General features: G+C 36.2%; 1 protein-coding gene across 1 annotated transcript in view; it reads right to left on the bottom strand.

Annotated features, from left to right (window-relative positions):
- Positions 1–343: 343 nt before the first annotated feature.
- The window catches only part of FYN (FYN proto-oncogene, Src family tyrosine kinase), a 39,628-nt gene continuing 27,566 nt past the window's right edge, over positions 344–12,405 (bottom strand). Inside the window, exons 8-12 of the mRNA XM_015815632.1 lie at positions 10,932–11,111; positions 7,306–7,382; positions 7,060–7,213; positions 2,131–2,262; positions 344–1,802 (exon numbers count right to left, since the gene is read on the bottom strand). Of these exons, the coding sequence (XP_015671118.1) occupies positions 1,594–1,802; positions 2,131–2,262; positions 7,060–7,213; positions 7,306–7,382; positions 10,932–11,111 (752 nt within the window). The 3' untranslated portion in view covers positions 344–1,593. The remainder of the gene's footprint in view (positions 1,803–2,130; positions 2,263–7,059; positions 7,214–7,305; positions 7,383–10,931; positions 11,112–12,405) is intronic.

The raw sequence follows: 12,405 nt of genomic DNA, 5'->3' as shown, positions 1-12,405 counted from the left end.
GTGCAAAATGTACTCAGACACAGAATTCTACCCAATGCCCTCAGCTCCAACATTAAAGATGGAATTCTGGAATAATAGCAGAGGAAATATATTAATGTTTCAACATCCTCTAGAGTTGGAATCCAGATAAGTCACACCAGGGTCTAGGAATAATCATGCCCAATAGCCAAATAACCAAAAAGATTCCTCTTCTACCACAAACTCTACCTCTATTGTGATTTAAACAAATCAACAAAAATCCAAATGTAAAATGGTCTTTTTAATTACTAAATTAAGACAGTTAAACATTTAAAAACCATAAACTTGCAAATAAAACAATAACAAAATGTAATTAAGATCATAGCATTATTTTAAAAAAAACTTAGAAGTAGAAAGGACTGGGTTTTTTGTTTCTTTTTGGTTAGAAAAAAGGAAGGAAAGAATTCAAGGTCAATAGAGACAACTGAAGAAGTAATACTTTTGTGCATCCCACTGCTCTCATTTCCCAGAAAAGATGTGCATAGTAATTCTACTGAAACACTTGCAGACATATTGAAAGTAATTTCATTAGCAGTACAGGATATTTAAAACACCTAAATGATGATGGAAAATGGTACACAGAAAAGATATTCTAGCTGAGCTCGATGAATGAAAAAGCATCTCAATATGACTAAAAGGCTATGAGGTTGAGACTATTGCATGGGGTTACAATGTTTATTATTTTTTTAAAAAAAATCAGAAAATCCAGTTTACATATTTTGATACACAAAAGCACTTGCAGTTTCAACCTTCCGGTCCAGGCAGGGATACTTTTCATTAAGTCTGTTTTAATTCTGATCCCAAAATCAAACGACACACTTGGCAAATGTTGTTGAAATGTTGTACATGAGTTTTGAAAGATCAAAACTTACAACAACCTATGGGTATATAGTAAAACCAAACAGTGCAATCCAATTTAAAAAGTCATGCTGGGCAAAAGCCAAATATCCAGTCACTGGTTTTGGAATCATCACCAGTGTTCAATGTCCCGAGGGAAATCTTTCTGGGTGCTTCAGCATTATGGAATCCGTTTCTGAAATGAATTTCCTTTAGCTATAGCACCTGTGGACTATATATACAGGTATGTATATATTTTACATATTTCTATATATAAAAGAAACAAAACAAAACCCCCAAACACTGGTCCTCATTTTATTGTGTTAGAACATGAAAAAATGTAGACAAAAAGAGGCCACTTCTGGAAAATAATACTTTAGTTGAATCAGGAGAAAACTAGTTAAAATCACATAATTCTGCATTTTTTTTTAAAAAAAGGAAAGCACTAGGATAAATTATTGGCACTGAATTACTATTTACAGTGAACAAAGATTTTGCAGTTTACATAACATTAAAACAATGCAGTTTCAAAGTCTTTGATTAAGAAAAAAACCCCCACGTGTTCACTTTTCTGTTCAGAGAAGATATTCAGATTTTTAGGACACACAGTTCTAGAAGTTCTCATCTTCTGGCTTCAGTATATTTGGTGCTCTAAGATTACAGCCTTGAACCATTCAGCCTATGTCAATTGCAAATGGAACACCTGGTAACCGGTCTGCACAGCCCCCCCCCCCCAAATTACAGGTTATCACCTGGCTGGTACTGTGGTTCAGTTGCCGTAAAGTAGTCTTCCAGGAAACCCTGTAAGTACTCAAAAGTTGGGCGCTCTTCTGGGTCTTTTTTCCAGCAATGGATCATGAGCTCATGTAGAGAGATTGGGCAATCCTGAGGACATGGCATTCTGTATCCTCTTTCTACCTGCTCTAGGACTTCACGATTATTCATACCTAGGAAACATAAACAATTTTGAAGAGGTGTAAATTCTGAGTAGGCTTGCAATATATTTTTTATTTGAATTTGGGGTATTTATCTGGAAAATGGATTCCCCCCCCCCCCAAATGTTTATGAATGTCTTATCGGATAGGCATCCCTAACCATCTACTACTATGTCACGTGTGCTTCATGTAATTGATCTTAAATGATCAATGTTTCCTGGCTGAATCCTGAAATAGTCAAAGGTAGCATATCAGGAACCTATCACTTATTTGCATCTATCAATTAAAAAGTTTGATATAACTTTGGTTCTCTTTTCTTTAATTTGTATTTTTCTCTTACCTGGATATGGAACTCTCCCTTTTGTTACTAATTCTGTTAGTAATATCCCAAAGGACCAAACATCAGATTTTATTGTAAATCTTCCATATAATGCAGCTTCCGGAGCTGTCCACTTGATAGGAAATTTTGCACCTGAGAGAACACAGAAATTATCAGTAATCCTTTCGTTGTGAATTAATGGCTAATAAAACTATATAATTCAAGAGAATGAAAAAAAAATTCACTACATTCTTGTGAAAAACCTCATCTTATATTTTAATAAATGATGCAATTTGAAATATAATTCAAACCTTTTTATCTGACACTGAAGTCTGAATGCTAACCTTTCTGTTTCTACATCTCTTAAGACATATAAATTCTGATTGTATTTTCAAATAAATGAAAGGCAGAACTTTCAAATAGTGTATTTGTATTCATGGAAACCACATTTATGTTCTAGGATCTAAATGCTCAATTACTTAAGCGTTCCAATTGTTTTCATGATTATTAAGTCTACAGCCCCATTATACACCAACTGTGATTTGGTTAGACTTCGAAGTGTTTTGCTGTAGCTCTAAATCTTTATTATGGCTGGTTGCACAGTCAGCCAGATGTTTGGATTGGATTTGGCATTTTTATTGTCTATCCTTAGGATACACAGATACTATTGTTTGATGGTGTTAAAGGTATTATTGCAGGATATAAACTGTTCCAAATAAAGCTGCCTTTTGCAACTGACTGATGGTGATTTTGTCAATGCCAATGGTGTTCAATGGTGCCCCAGAAGTTAGGGGACAGCATCCAAGTGCCTATTATTATTATTGCTTTCTTTTGCCACAGCCGCTCTACTTTATTTGCAGGATCTTTGTATTTTGTTGTCTTCTCCAATTCTTTCTCTTCTCTTCTGCAGTCTTCAAGAACTGCAATGTCCACTTATCCAGACTTTTGGCTTTATTGATAATTGTTAAGTCCAAGATGTTATGCGGCAGATGCTTGTCTGTCTGAATTCTAAAGTACCGGAGCACTTTAGCTTCTTCATTTTCTATTACTTGGTTTATTTTGTGTTACCAATAATTGTTGCTTGCAGGCAGATAATATTTATTGCAGATATTCCAATGCACCATTGCTATGCTATGCTATATGCCAGTGGTGGCGAACCTATGGCACGCGTGCCAGAGGCGGCACTCAGAGCCCTCTCTGTGGGCACACGAGCCATGCCCCGGAGATGCCAACTGTCTCTCTTCAACCAGCCACCCACTAACTCGCTGAGGTCCCACGTGGACGGATGCATCCCAGCACCCATGCGCTCACTGCCCTCTGTGTGTGTGGGCTGATGATGTCAGGCAGCAGCCGCCCCGTCTCGCCTTGCCCTGCGACAATGGCACCCCCACCCTGCCTCACCTCACCCCGCAGGACGAGCTTCCTGCCCACTGCCCCACCCACCAGAGATGCCCTGGATCTCCCCCAACCCTGCCTGGCCCCCATAGGCGTCCCTTCCCAGGAGCAACATTGAGCTGGCCACGCCCACCCAGGCCATACCCACCCATCTGCCATGACCACTGTAGCCACACCCAGCAGGCCATGCCCACACGGCACCTGGCGATACATAAGTGGGTTTTGGGTTGCAGTTTGGGCACTCAGTCTCTAAAAGGTTCGCCATCACTGCTATATGCTGTTGTTTGCAACCAGTCTATGTGATCTTCTTGCAGCAGCTAATTATGTGGGTATTATTGTTATTATTATTTTGCATTGTAGTCAGTAAAGTAATAAGTATCACTTAGTTTTAAGCGAGTCAACAATTAAACCTGGCTTTCTGTTCTGCTGGAGAATTTAGCTTTGTGCCAAATATAAAAGAGGAATTGAAAGAGGAAAGCAGAAAAATGTTGATACACCTAGGAGCAGGAAACCAATTAATTCTGATAAAAACAACACTATTATCTGCTGGAGCACTTGAGTAAAATGCTTACTTAACATTCAGGAGGTACTAGTGACTGATATTTTTCAATATTGCAAACTATTCACATGATATCAAAGATACATGTCTGTTGACTTAGGTCAGGGGTAGGCAACCTTGGCTCTTTTATGATTCGTGGACTTCAACTCCCAGAATTCCTGAGCCAGCTATGCTGGCTCAAGAATTCTGGGAGTTGAAGTCCACGAGTCATAAAAGAGCCAAGATTGCCTACCCCTGGCTTAGGTGATTTGCGGTTCTAATATCTGGGAAAAACATACATCATTATCAAGAGTAATTTTTCAAAGAATGAATACAAAGATTTATACCATTCCTAGGTAAAATGAGCTGTAAAGCTGTTTGAATTTGCATTGTTTCAAATTTGAAACAATTTGACAAAACAAAAAATTCTTTTCAAATTAAAAATGGTTTATCTTGGGTGTGAAACAATTGCTTCGAGCATGAAATGGGAAGTAGTCCTTGTTTTATGACCGTTTAACAGTGGTCCAGATTATGACAACTACAATATGGATGATTTATGGCCTATAACGCACTTCTGGCCATCGTAAAATGTTCCATCCTCCCCCTCCCGTCACATGATCATGATCTGGGTGCTTGGCTAGGTACTGTTTGCATTTATGACCGTTTGCCTCCCCCCTCCCCTAACATGTGACTGCCATTTGCAATCTTTTCTGCTGGTCTCCCCAAGAAAATCAAGAGGAGGAAGGGAAAGTTCTCCAGTGGGCTGCTGAAATGGAGCTCAGAAGATCTGAGTTTTGTTCCTGCAGCAATTTTGGAAGAAAGGTTCTCTTGACCACGAAATTTTTCTGAAATGCTTTAAAGCAGGGGTCTTCAAACTTGGCCCTTTTATGACTTGTGGACTTCAACTCCCAGAATTCCTCAGCCAGGCACACTGGCTGAGGAATTCTGGGAGTTGAAGTCCTCAAGTCATAAAAGGACCAAGTTTGAAGACCCCTGCTTTAAAGATTTCAAAACCTGCTCGAAACCGGTTTTTATGTTCAAAATGGTTTATTTCATTTGTCAAAATGGCCATTTTGAATTCAAAATACTTTGTACATTCTTATTAGGGAGGTTCTTTGAATTTTCTTGCTGGCTTTAACTGAAGTTACTAGAAAACCATGTCTGTCCTACAGCTATATTAGCACAGTAGAAACCAAGTAATATGTGTAGAGATCATCCTAATAAGCATTTGAGAAAGCATTTTTCCATTTATGCTAAATCTTCCTGTTTTATTAAACAAAATCTATCAGTTTGCCATTTCACACACAAGACAACCCCCCCTCCCAAGTATATCCTCCTTTATGTTTGTAATTATCAAAGTTACTATAAGTAACAGGAGAAGCCTGTTAGTAATATTCCCCCCAAAATATTATTTGTTCATAGCTTAAATTAATACAAAGAAATTCTAAGCACCTCACACACAGCAGATCCTCAGAATATATCCAATTTTCCCACTATTTTAGCTAACTCCAGCTATTTCTGCACTCACTGAAAATTCCATTAACTATTTTATACAAACACATAGCCTTTCAATACCTTAACCTTCAATCCCATCTGCACAACTTTTTAGCCTTTCTAGGAAACATCTAGAAATATTTTAACATGACTTGATCACTTATTTGTTGTTATCAAATTTGGGATAGGGCAGGCTACTGAAGACAGAATTCAGAAATTGCTTTTATTTGCCAATGTACATCCGTCTCTTGCTTATGATTTATGGAAAATAATGTTGATAATCCTATTAGTTCTCAATTTACAGTCAGCAAAGCTGTTAGAAATCAATACAAAAAGAATCAGATTGAACTCAAAATTTTATGTCCTGCAAATTAACTGGGGATGGGTATCTTAACACCATCTGCTTCCTTTACTAATTTCTTCAGGGATCCAAGAAAGCTTTTTGGGGGATGGAAGAGGCAGGAAGTCAGCCCAGTTAATGTCAAGTACACAATACTGGTAAGAAAAAGAAAAGTCTGTTTTTGAAATTCAGCCTTCAACTCTTCACAGGGGTGAGCACTTCCTGTCTCTAGAAGAACTGCCAGCCTGCATCACAATTTCCCAGCCAGTTTTCAGTTCCTGCATGTCAAAACCCTACAGGAACACTAACTAGTTAGATAAACAATCAGTCCTCTAGCTGCACCCCAGTGGAAAATCTATGTGGTGGAGTCATGGAAAAAGAAGGAGGGAGGGACGGAGGGAGAATGCATGCCAGAGTCTCTAGAATTAAGATACCAAGAGCAGCAGAAAAGCATTTGATTGCTATATTTTAAATATAAAGAACATATTTAGAGAAACTCTTGCTTCTTAAATGTGGTCTATACTATACGAAGAGTAAACTAAAAATGTAACTATGACTGTCTCTAATATACCTACAGTAGCTAGTTTACAGTTTTCACCATGAAAAGATTTCCTATTACATACTGTACGGGTGAATTTTCTAGAATGCAATCAATGCATTTTAACTTTATTTTAATAGGAAATCACTTAGTTCCATTTGTGGAGGTCATAATTGACCAATAACGTATGAAGATCTAGTACAAATAATTAGGATTCCTCATTTTTTTTAAATTGAAGTCACTGTGAGATAACATCTATTCCAAGATGTGTCCAAAGGCAGCAGATATTTTTAAAGGGGTTCCACCCCCCCCCCACTTACAGAAACTACTGATCATGAAAGTTGGTAATAAATTATTTGTCTTGCTTAAATGTTTGGAGTTATTTGTTTTAAACATTTGGAGATAGTAAGCTGTTCTTATTGCAATCTCTCTCGCTGAAGACTATTATTATTTCCAAATTTGCCAGAGAGGTGATATGTACCTCTCCTATCCAGTGGACTTGGCAATAACAATTCCTTATCTCAAAAATTAAATGCAGATTACATTTAAAACAAGTATGCAACAGAAAGCCATGACTTGGGGACATGTCTGTCTGCACATAATATTCACAACTACAACAATGGTTATATTGGCCACTCATCCTACCTTGTCTGGCTGTGTATTCATTGTCTTCAATTAATCTTGCTAATCCAAAGTCAGCAATTTTGCATATTAGACCATTCCCCACCAGGATGTTTGCAGAACGCAGATCTCTGTGTATGTAATTCATTCGCTCTATATAAGCCATGCCTGCAGCAACCTGTTTAATTCACAATACATGACATACACTAGTTAATAAATACAACTTGCTTTCACATTCACACCTTTGATTAATGACACATTCATATTTACCTGTGCTGCCATGTCTACCAGATTTGGCAATTTCAGAGCTCTTCCTTCACCATCTTTTAGGAAATCTAGCAAACTTCCTGCAATACAAATAAAAACAAGTTCTTAAATAATATTTCTTTCAAAATAGTTAAAAATTACATTCCTAAACAATGTTAAAATAATAATAATAATAATAATAATAACAACAACAACAACAACAACAACAACAACAATAAAATAGAAATTTGCTCTTCCCAAGCAATGGGGATTAAGGGAAAGCTGGAAATTTTTTTAAAAAATATTTTATTAGATTTTATAAGGGTGGGGAAGGGATAAGATCGGTGAGGGTGTTGGATGGGGTTGGGGAGTGAGGTTGGGATAAGGGTAGGGAAGGATACAATAGTGGGGTTACCCCCAACAGTAATTCATCACTTTAGCAAGCAGACTGTCATTCAGGTACAAATGTTAAATAATAGTAATTAAAATAATACTAAAAAGTTATAATCACAAAAATAATTGTAATCATAAAAATTAAAAGTTAGTCAATAAATGTTGTTTATCCTACTAGCTAAACAGTTACTATAATATTGAATAATTATAATCACTAATAATAACAATAGCTGGAAATTTAATCCATTATCAAAGGAACTCCAAACCATTTCTCCTTGTTTTTTTATTTTTCCCAAAATCTCTTATACATATGATGTATCAGGTATAGACTTATTTTTCCAATGTTGTGTTAATATTTTTTTAGCCATTCTCCATATACAAATATAATTCAAAGTTTTAAAATCAGCAATGATTTACAGTCTATCAAAATAATTTTATGGATCATAACTCTGGAAAACCTATACTACATATTTACTTATACTTTGCATATGTCTCCAAAGATCAAAATCACACAAGTCATGGAAAATGTCAGGTTAATATAAAATTCAACCTATTGAATTCTAGATTTAATATATCATCCCACTTCAGAGGTAAGAACGTGTTTGATAATGGGGCCCAACTTTTTTATTTGTTTTGGGACTAGCAATAGATAACAGGAAGTGATATAGTGGTACCGGTATGCCTGAATTTCTAGGAATATGTGTTAAGAGATTAGGGAGGGTTGGTTTTGGTGATTAAAGCTGAAGACACTTTAAATACACTTGGAGTAATTCTTAACTTCTGGCAACTGCCTGGAAAGTCCTGAAGTTTTCTTGGCAACATTTTTGTAAGTGGTTTTTCATTATCTTCTTCCTAAGGCTGAGGTAGCCGAAGATAGCCCAAACTGGATGTAAGAAAGGACCAGAATCCACACTTTCTATTTACTAGCTTGCCATCTTTAACCAGACCATTCATCTGGTTCTCTCCTCTGCTACCCCCTCCCCGTTTACATACAACAGGGATATTTTGTGTGTTGATGATCTCCTGCCAAAAATATTGCAATTTCTCATGGCTTAAGGAATCACAAGGAATTCACTACTGAACTATGGAAAAGAGCAGAAAATGTTACCCTTTGTCTAAAGCACCATTAGATGTACATAGGTTAAGTTCCACATAACTTTGGATTCAGGTCCTTTTCCCCTCCAATATAGTTATTCTACCCCTAAACAAAAATAATTCTCTATAATGCAGAACAGAAGAGATAATGTTCCTGGAAAACTGATTTACTGAAGTAAATACCAGGTGGGAAAAAAAAAGTACATTCTGTAATGTCAGTTTGCATAAGGCAAGCACAACAAAAAGGAATCCTTATTAGGACAAAGCATTCTATATTATTATTTAAAGAAGCAGCAGTGCCCAGTCATGAGTAAATCATTAAAAGGAACTCTTCCCACCACTTTATCATCTGCACAGAACTTTTGTTTAGATAATATATTTAAAGAGTAAGTTCAGAATGCTTACTTAAGCATTTCTGGAGGGAGAAAGTAGTTTGATCACACAGCAATGCTGAGCTCAGCAAATTCATGAAGCCAGGATATAATTACTTTAGGATGTGGAAATCAACAGCCCTTGCCATTTAAGGGAGAGTAAGATGCAATAATATATAAACATTTTGAGATATTGTGATAACAGCCTGGTATGAATTGTCAAATAGGATCGGAAGAGTGGAAAAGAAAAAGGACCATCTTGAAATATTTCTGTGAAAGGTCATCACAAAGCTATAAAAAAGGAAGTAAGTAAAAAATATAATAGTTCTGGATATTCTCAGAAAAATACTGAAATGTGAAATTACTGGGAAATTCTGGTATTGTCTGGAAAGGCCTTAACTATTCTATCTGGATCATGTCAATAATTTCCAAAAATGTCATTTTTAGTGCCTGTGGATTAGATACCTTGGATACTAGTCAGTCCCCTCAAATCTTTGTGACTCCAGTCAAAGAGACAATGCTAACTTTTGAAGTTCAAACCATGGGTATTTGAGAATTTGGATATAGGAGGCAAACAGTTATGACCACAGGAATCTATGGATATTTAATTAAGGTTCTTGTCCAATATAAACTTCTAAGTAATATATGAGGGAATGTTCAATCCTTTTACTCACACAATCTTTTTTGTTCAGAATCATAATAGAACCATCGATGTTCAGAAAAAGGAATGCAATATACAGTATTGAATACCAGATCATTCAAAATATAAAAAACACTAAAAAAGAAAAACAAAAATTGCTCTAAAAAGTTCTGAGTGATCTTAAATGATACAGAAAACTGAGTCACTAATGTGAAGATACAATTAAAATACATAAAGAACTTTATTTTCAACAATTTAAAATTGGATGTAAAACACACAAAATCTCTGCTAGATTTTTACTCAGAATGAAGCATAATAAAGAAGATACAAGTGAAAGGATTTTATAAAGGAATAAACCAGATTTTGGATATTGCAGCTCAAACAGATTTTATATTGTCTTTCAGTAAGCAACTAAAATGGTGAGGGCATGAAGAAAGAGAAGTAGTTTTAATTCTTTGGTGGCAGTAAAACCTTTTTGTGTGGTTGGGGAGATCTTTCTAGTATTACAAGGAAATCTTAATTCTTTATTCCTTACCTTTATTTACCTTATCAGTAATTTCTAACCCTTATGTTCCCTCTTCCTACTCTAACACCATAAATATTACACCACGATGGCTCTTAAGAGTTGGAAAGAATTCTAGAGGCAATGTGGCATGTTGTAATGCCTTATCATCTCATTATATTTGACATAGGATACTTTGTCAAAAAATATCTGCTTGTTATATTCAGATACGGAAACATACATGCTATTTACAAAGATTTTATAGGTTTGATGGCAAGAATCTAGTTAAGAAAAAGGTGTAATTATAGGTAGGACTTTACATTTAATGAAATTATAGTAAGTGATCAATTTCTGTATGCTGCAAAACCATTTTATGTTATCCTCTTTTCAGTTCACCAATTACATTTTAAAAGGGAAAGAATTCTAGAAGCTATGCCCTACATGCTTTCTCTACATTGTTTAATTATTATTGCAGTGGTTTGAGGGGTTGGGTTTTCATTTATGCATTACTATTTATTTTCTGTTTTACTGCTAACTTCCAAGAATCAATTGGTATAAACATTGTATAATTAATTAAATACAAGATAGCCTAATAGCACAGTTAATTTGCATTCCGCAATCTATTGAGTACACATGCTTCTTATCTTACCTTTACCCATATATTCTGTGACAATGTAGATGGGTTCTTCTGACACCACAGCATAAAGTTGGACCAGTTTGTCATGCTTTAGCTTTTTCATGATCTGGGCTTCTTCCAGGAATGATTCTGGGGACATAGTGCCAGGCTTCAAGGTCTTTATTGCCACTTTAGTATTCCCATTCCAAGTACCTATTACCAGATGGATAGATAAATAAATAAATTTTACACATGCCTGACTGAGAGCTAAATTACAGAATGTTATTTGCAGATATTACAGCAGTCTTTCCCAATCTGATATCCTCCAAATGCGTTGCCTTTAAACCAGGGGTCCCCAACCCCCGGTCTGTGGACCGGCACCGGTTTGCAGCATGCCAGCAAGTGGGCCACACAAACAAGAAAAGCTCCATCCCTGGGATGCTGGCAGTATTGAAAACCACACACACACACATCCGGTCCGCGAAAAAAAACCTTTCTCCATGGCACCAGTCCCTGGTGCCCAAAAGGTTGGGGATCTCTGCTTTAAATTGTCAGAATCCTTAGCCACAGTTCTGAAGAGCACCAAATTAGGGAAGGCTGCTGTGATACAGAAAATGAGTTGGAAAGATCAATCTGTAAATGTTACATATAAGAAGCAGTGAGCACTAATGCAGCTGCAGAACACTGGTGATCCAAAACTACTTTAAGTTAGGTTCATCCTCTACAGTCGAAAGAGGGATGACAAACATGACAAACGTGTCTTAATGACTTAGCTCATTGGGTGACATAGAACAAGGTACTTGAGGCAAATGCATTTCACAAAGCTATTGCCCAGCCAAGATATAGCACCAAGCTCCTGGGAAGTGGGGTGGAGGGAATGAATTCACCTTGATTAGAAAGTGAATAAATTTATTGGGCTGAAATGTATTGATAAATTATCTTCTGCTAGAATTGCTCTCATTTATTTTGAAAAGTCATTATAAAGAAACCTCTTTCTACTGGAGAAAGCCTGCAAATAGGGTCAAAGCAACACACAACATACTATTCTTTACAATATAAATAATAGTAAACCATGAAGGTAAGGATCCCATGGACTCTTGTCAAACTAATTCTCCTGTGAACTAGAAATTATGAGGATGCCAATGAATAAGTAAATTCATATATCAGCTAAAATAATTCTTGTGATTTTATCTGTCTACAGCTCAGAACTGTTTAATTTCATAATCATTGATGGAACTATTTTCATTAATATTCCAAAACTGGAAACTTTTATTTTTAAGGGAGGAAAAAAAAGATCGAAAGCTAGACAAATGTTAACATAATGAATTCATTTTCACATATACTGTAGAGTTGAAAATTCTCATATTAAAAGAAATCTATAGCCATGTGGCTCAGCTACTTATTGGTAATTAGCAAGAGGCTGTCCCAATAATTGGAGCATATGGAAGCTATTTTGCTATAAGGGAAAGGTAAAGAGTGAGCCCAGAAAAAAAGCCCTGTTTGAGAT

The sequence above is a fragment of the Protobothrops mucrosquamatus genome, unplaced genomic scaffold, assembly GCF_001527695.2.
Source record: "Protobothrops mucrosquamatus isolate PMUCROS unplaced genomic scaffold, P.Mucros_1.0 scaffold357, whole genome shotgun sequence".
Classification (NCBI taxonomy): Eukaryota; Metazoa; Chordata; class Lepidosauria; order Squamata; family Viperidae; genus Protobothrops; species Protobothrops mucrosquamatus.
This window is presented reverse-complemented; position numbering and strand designations above follow the sequence as displayed.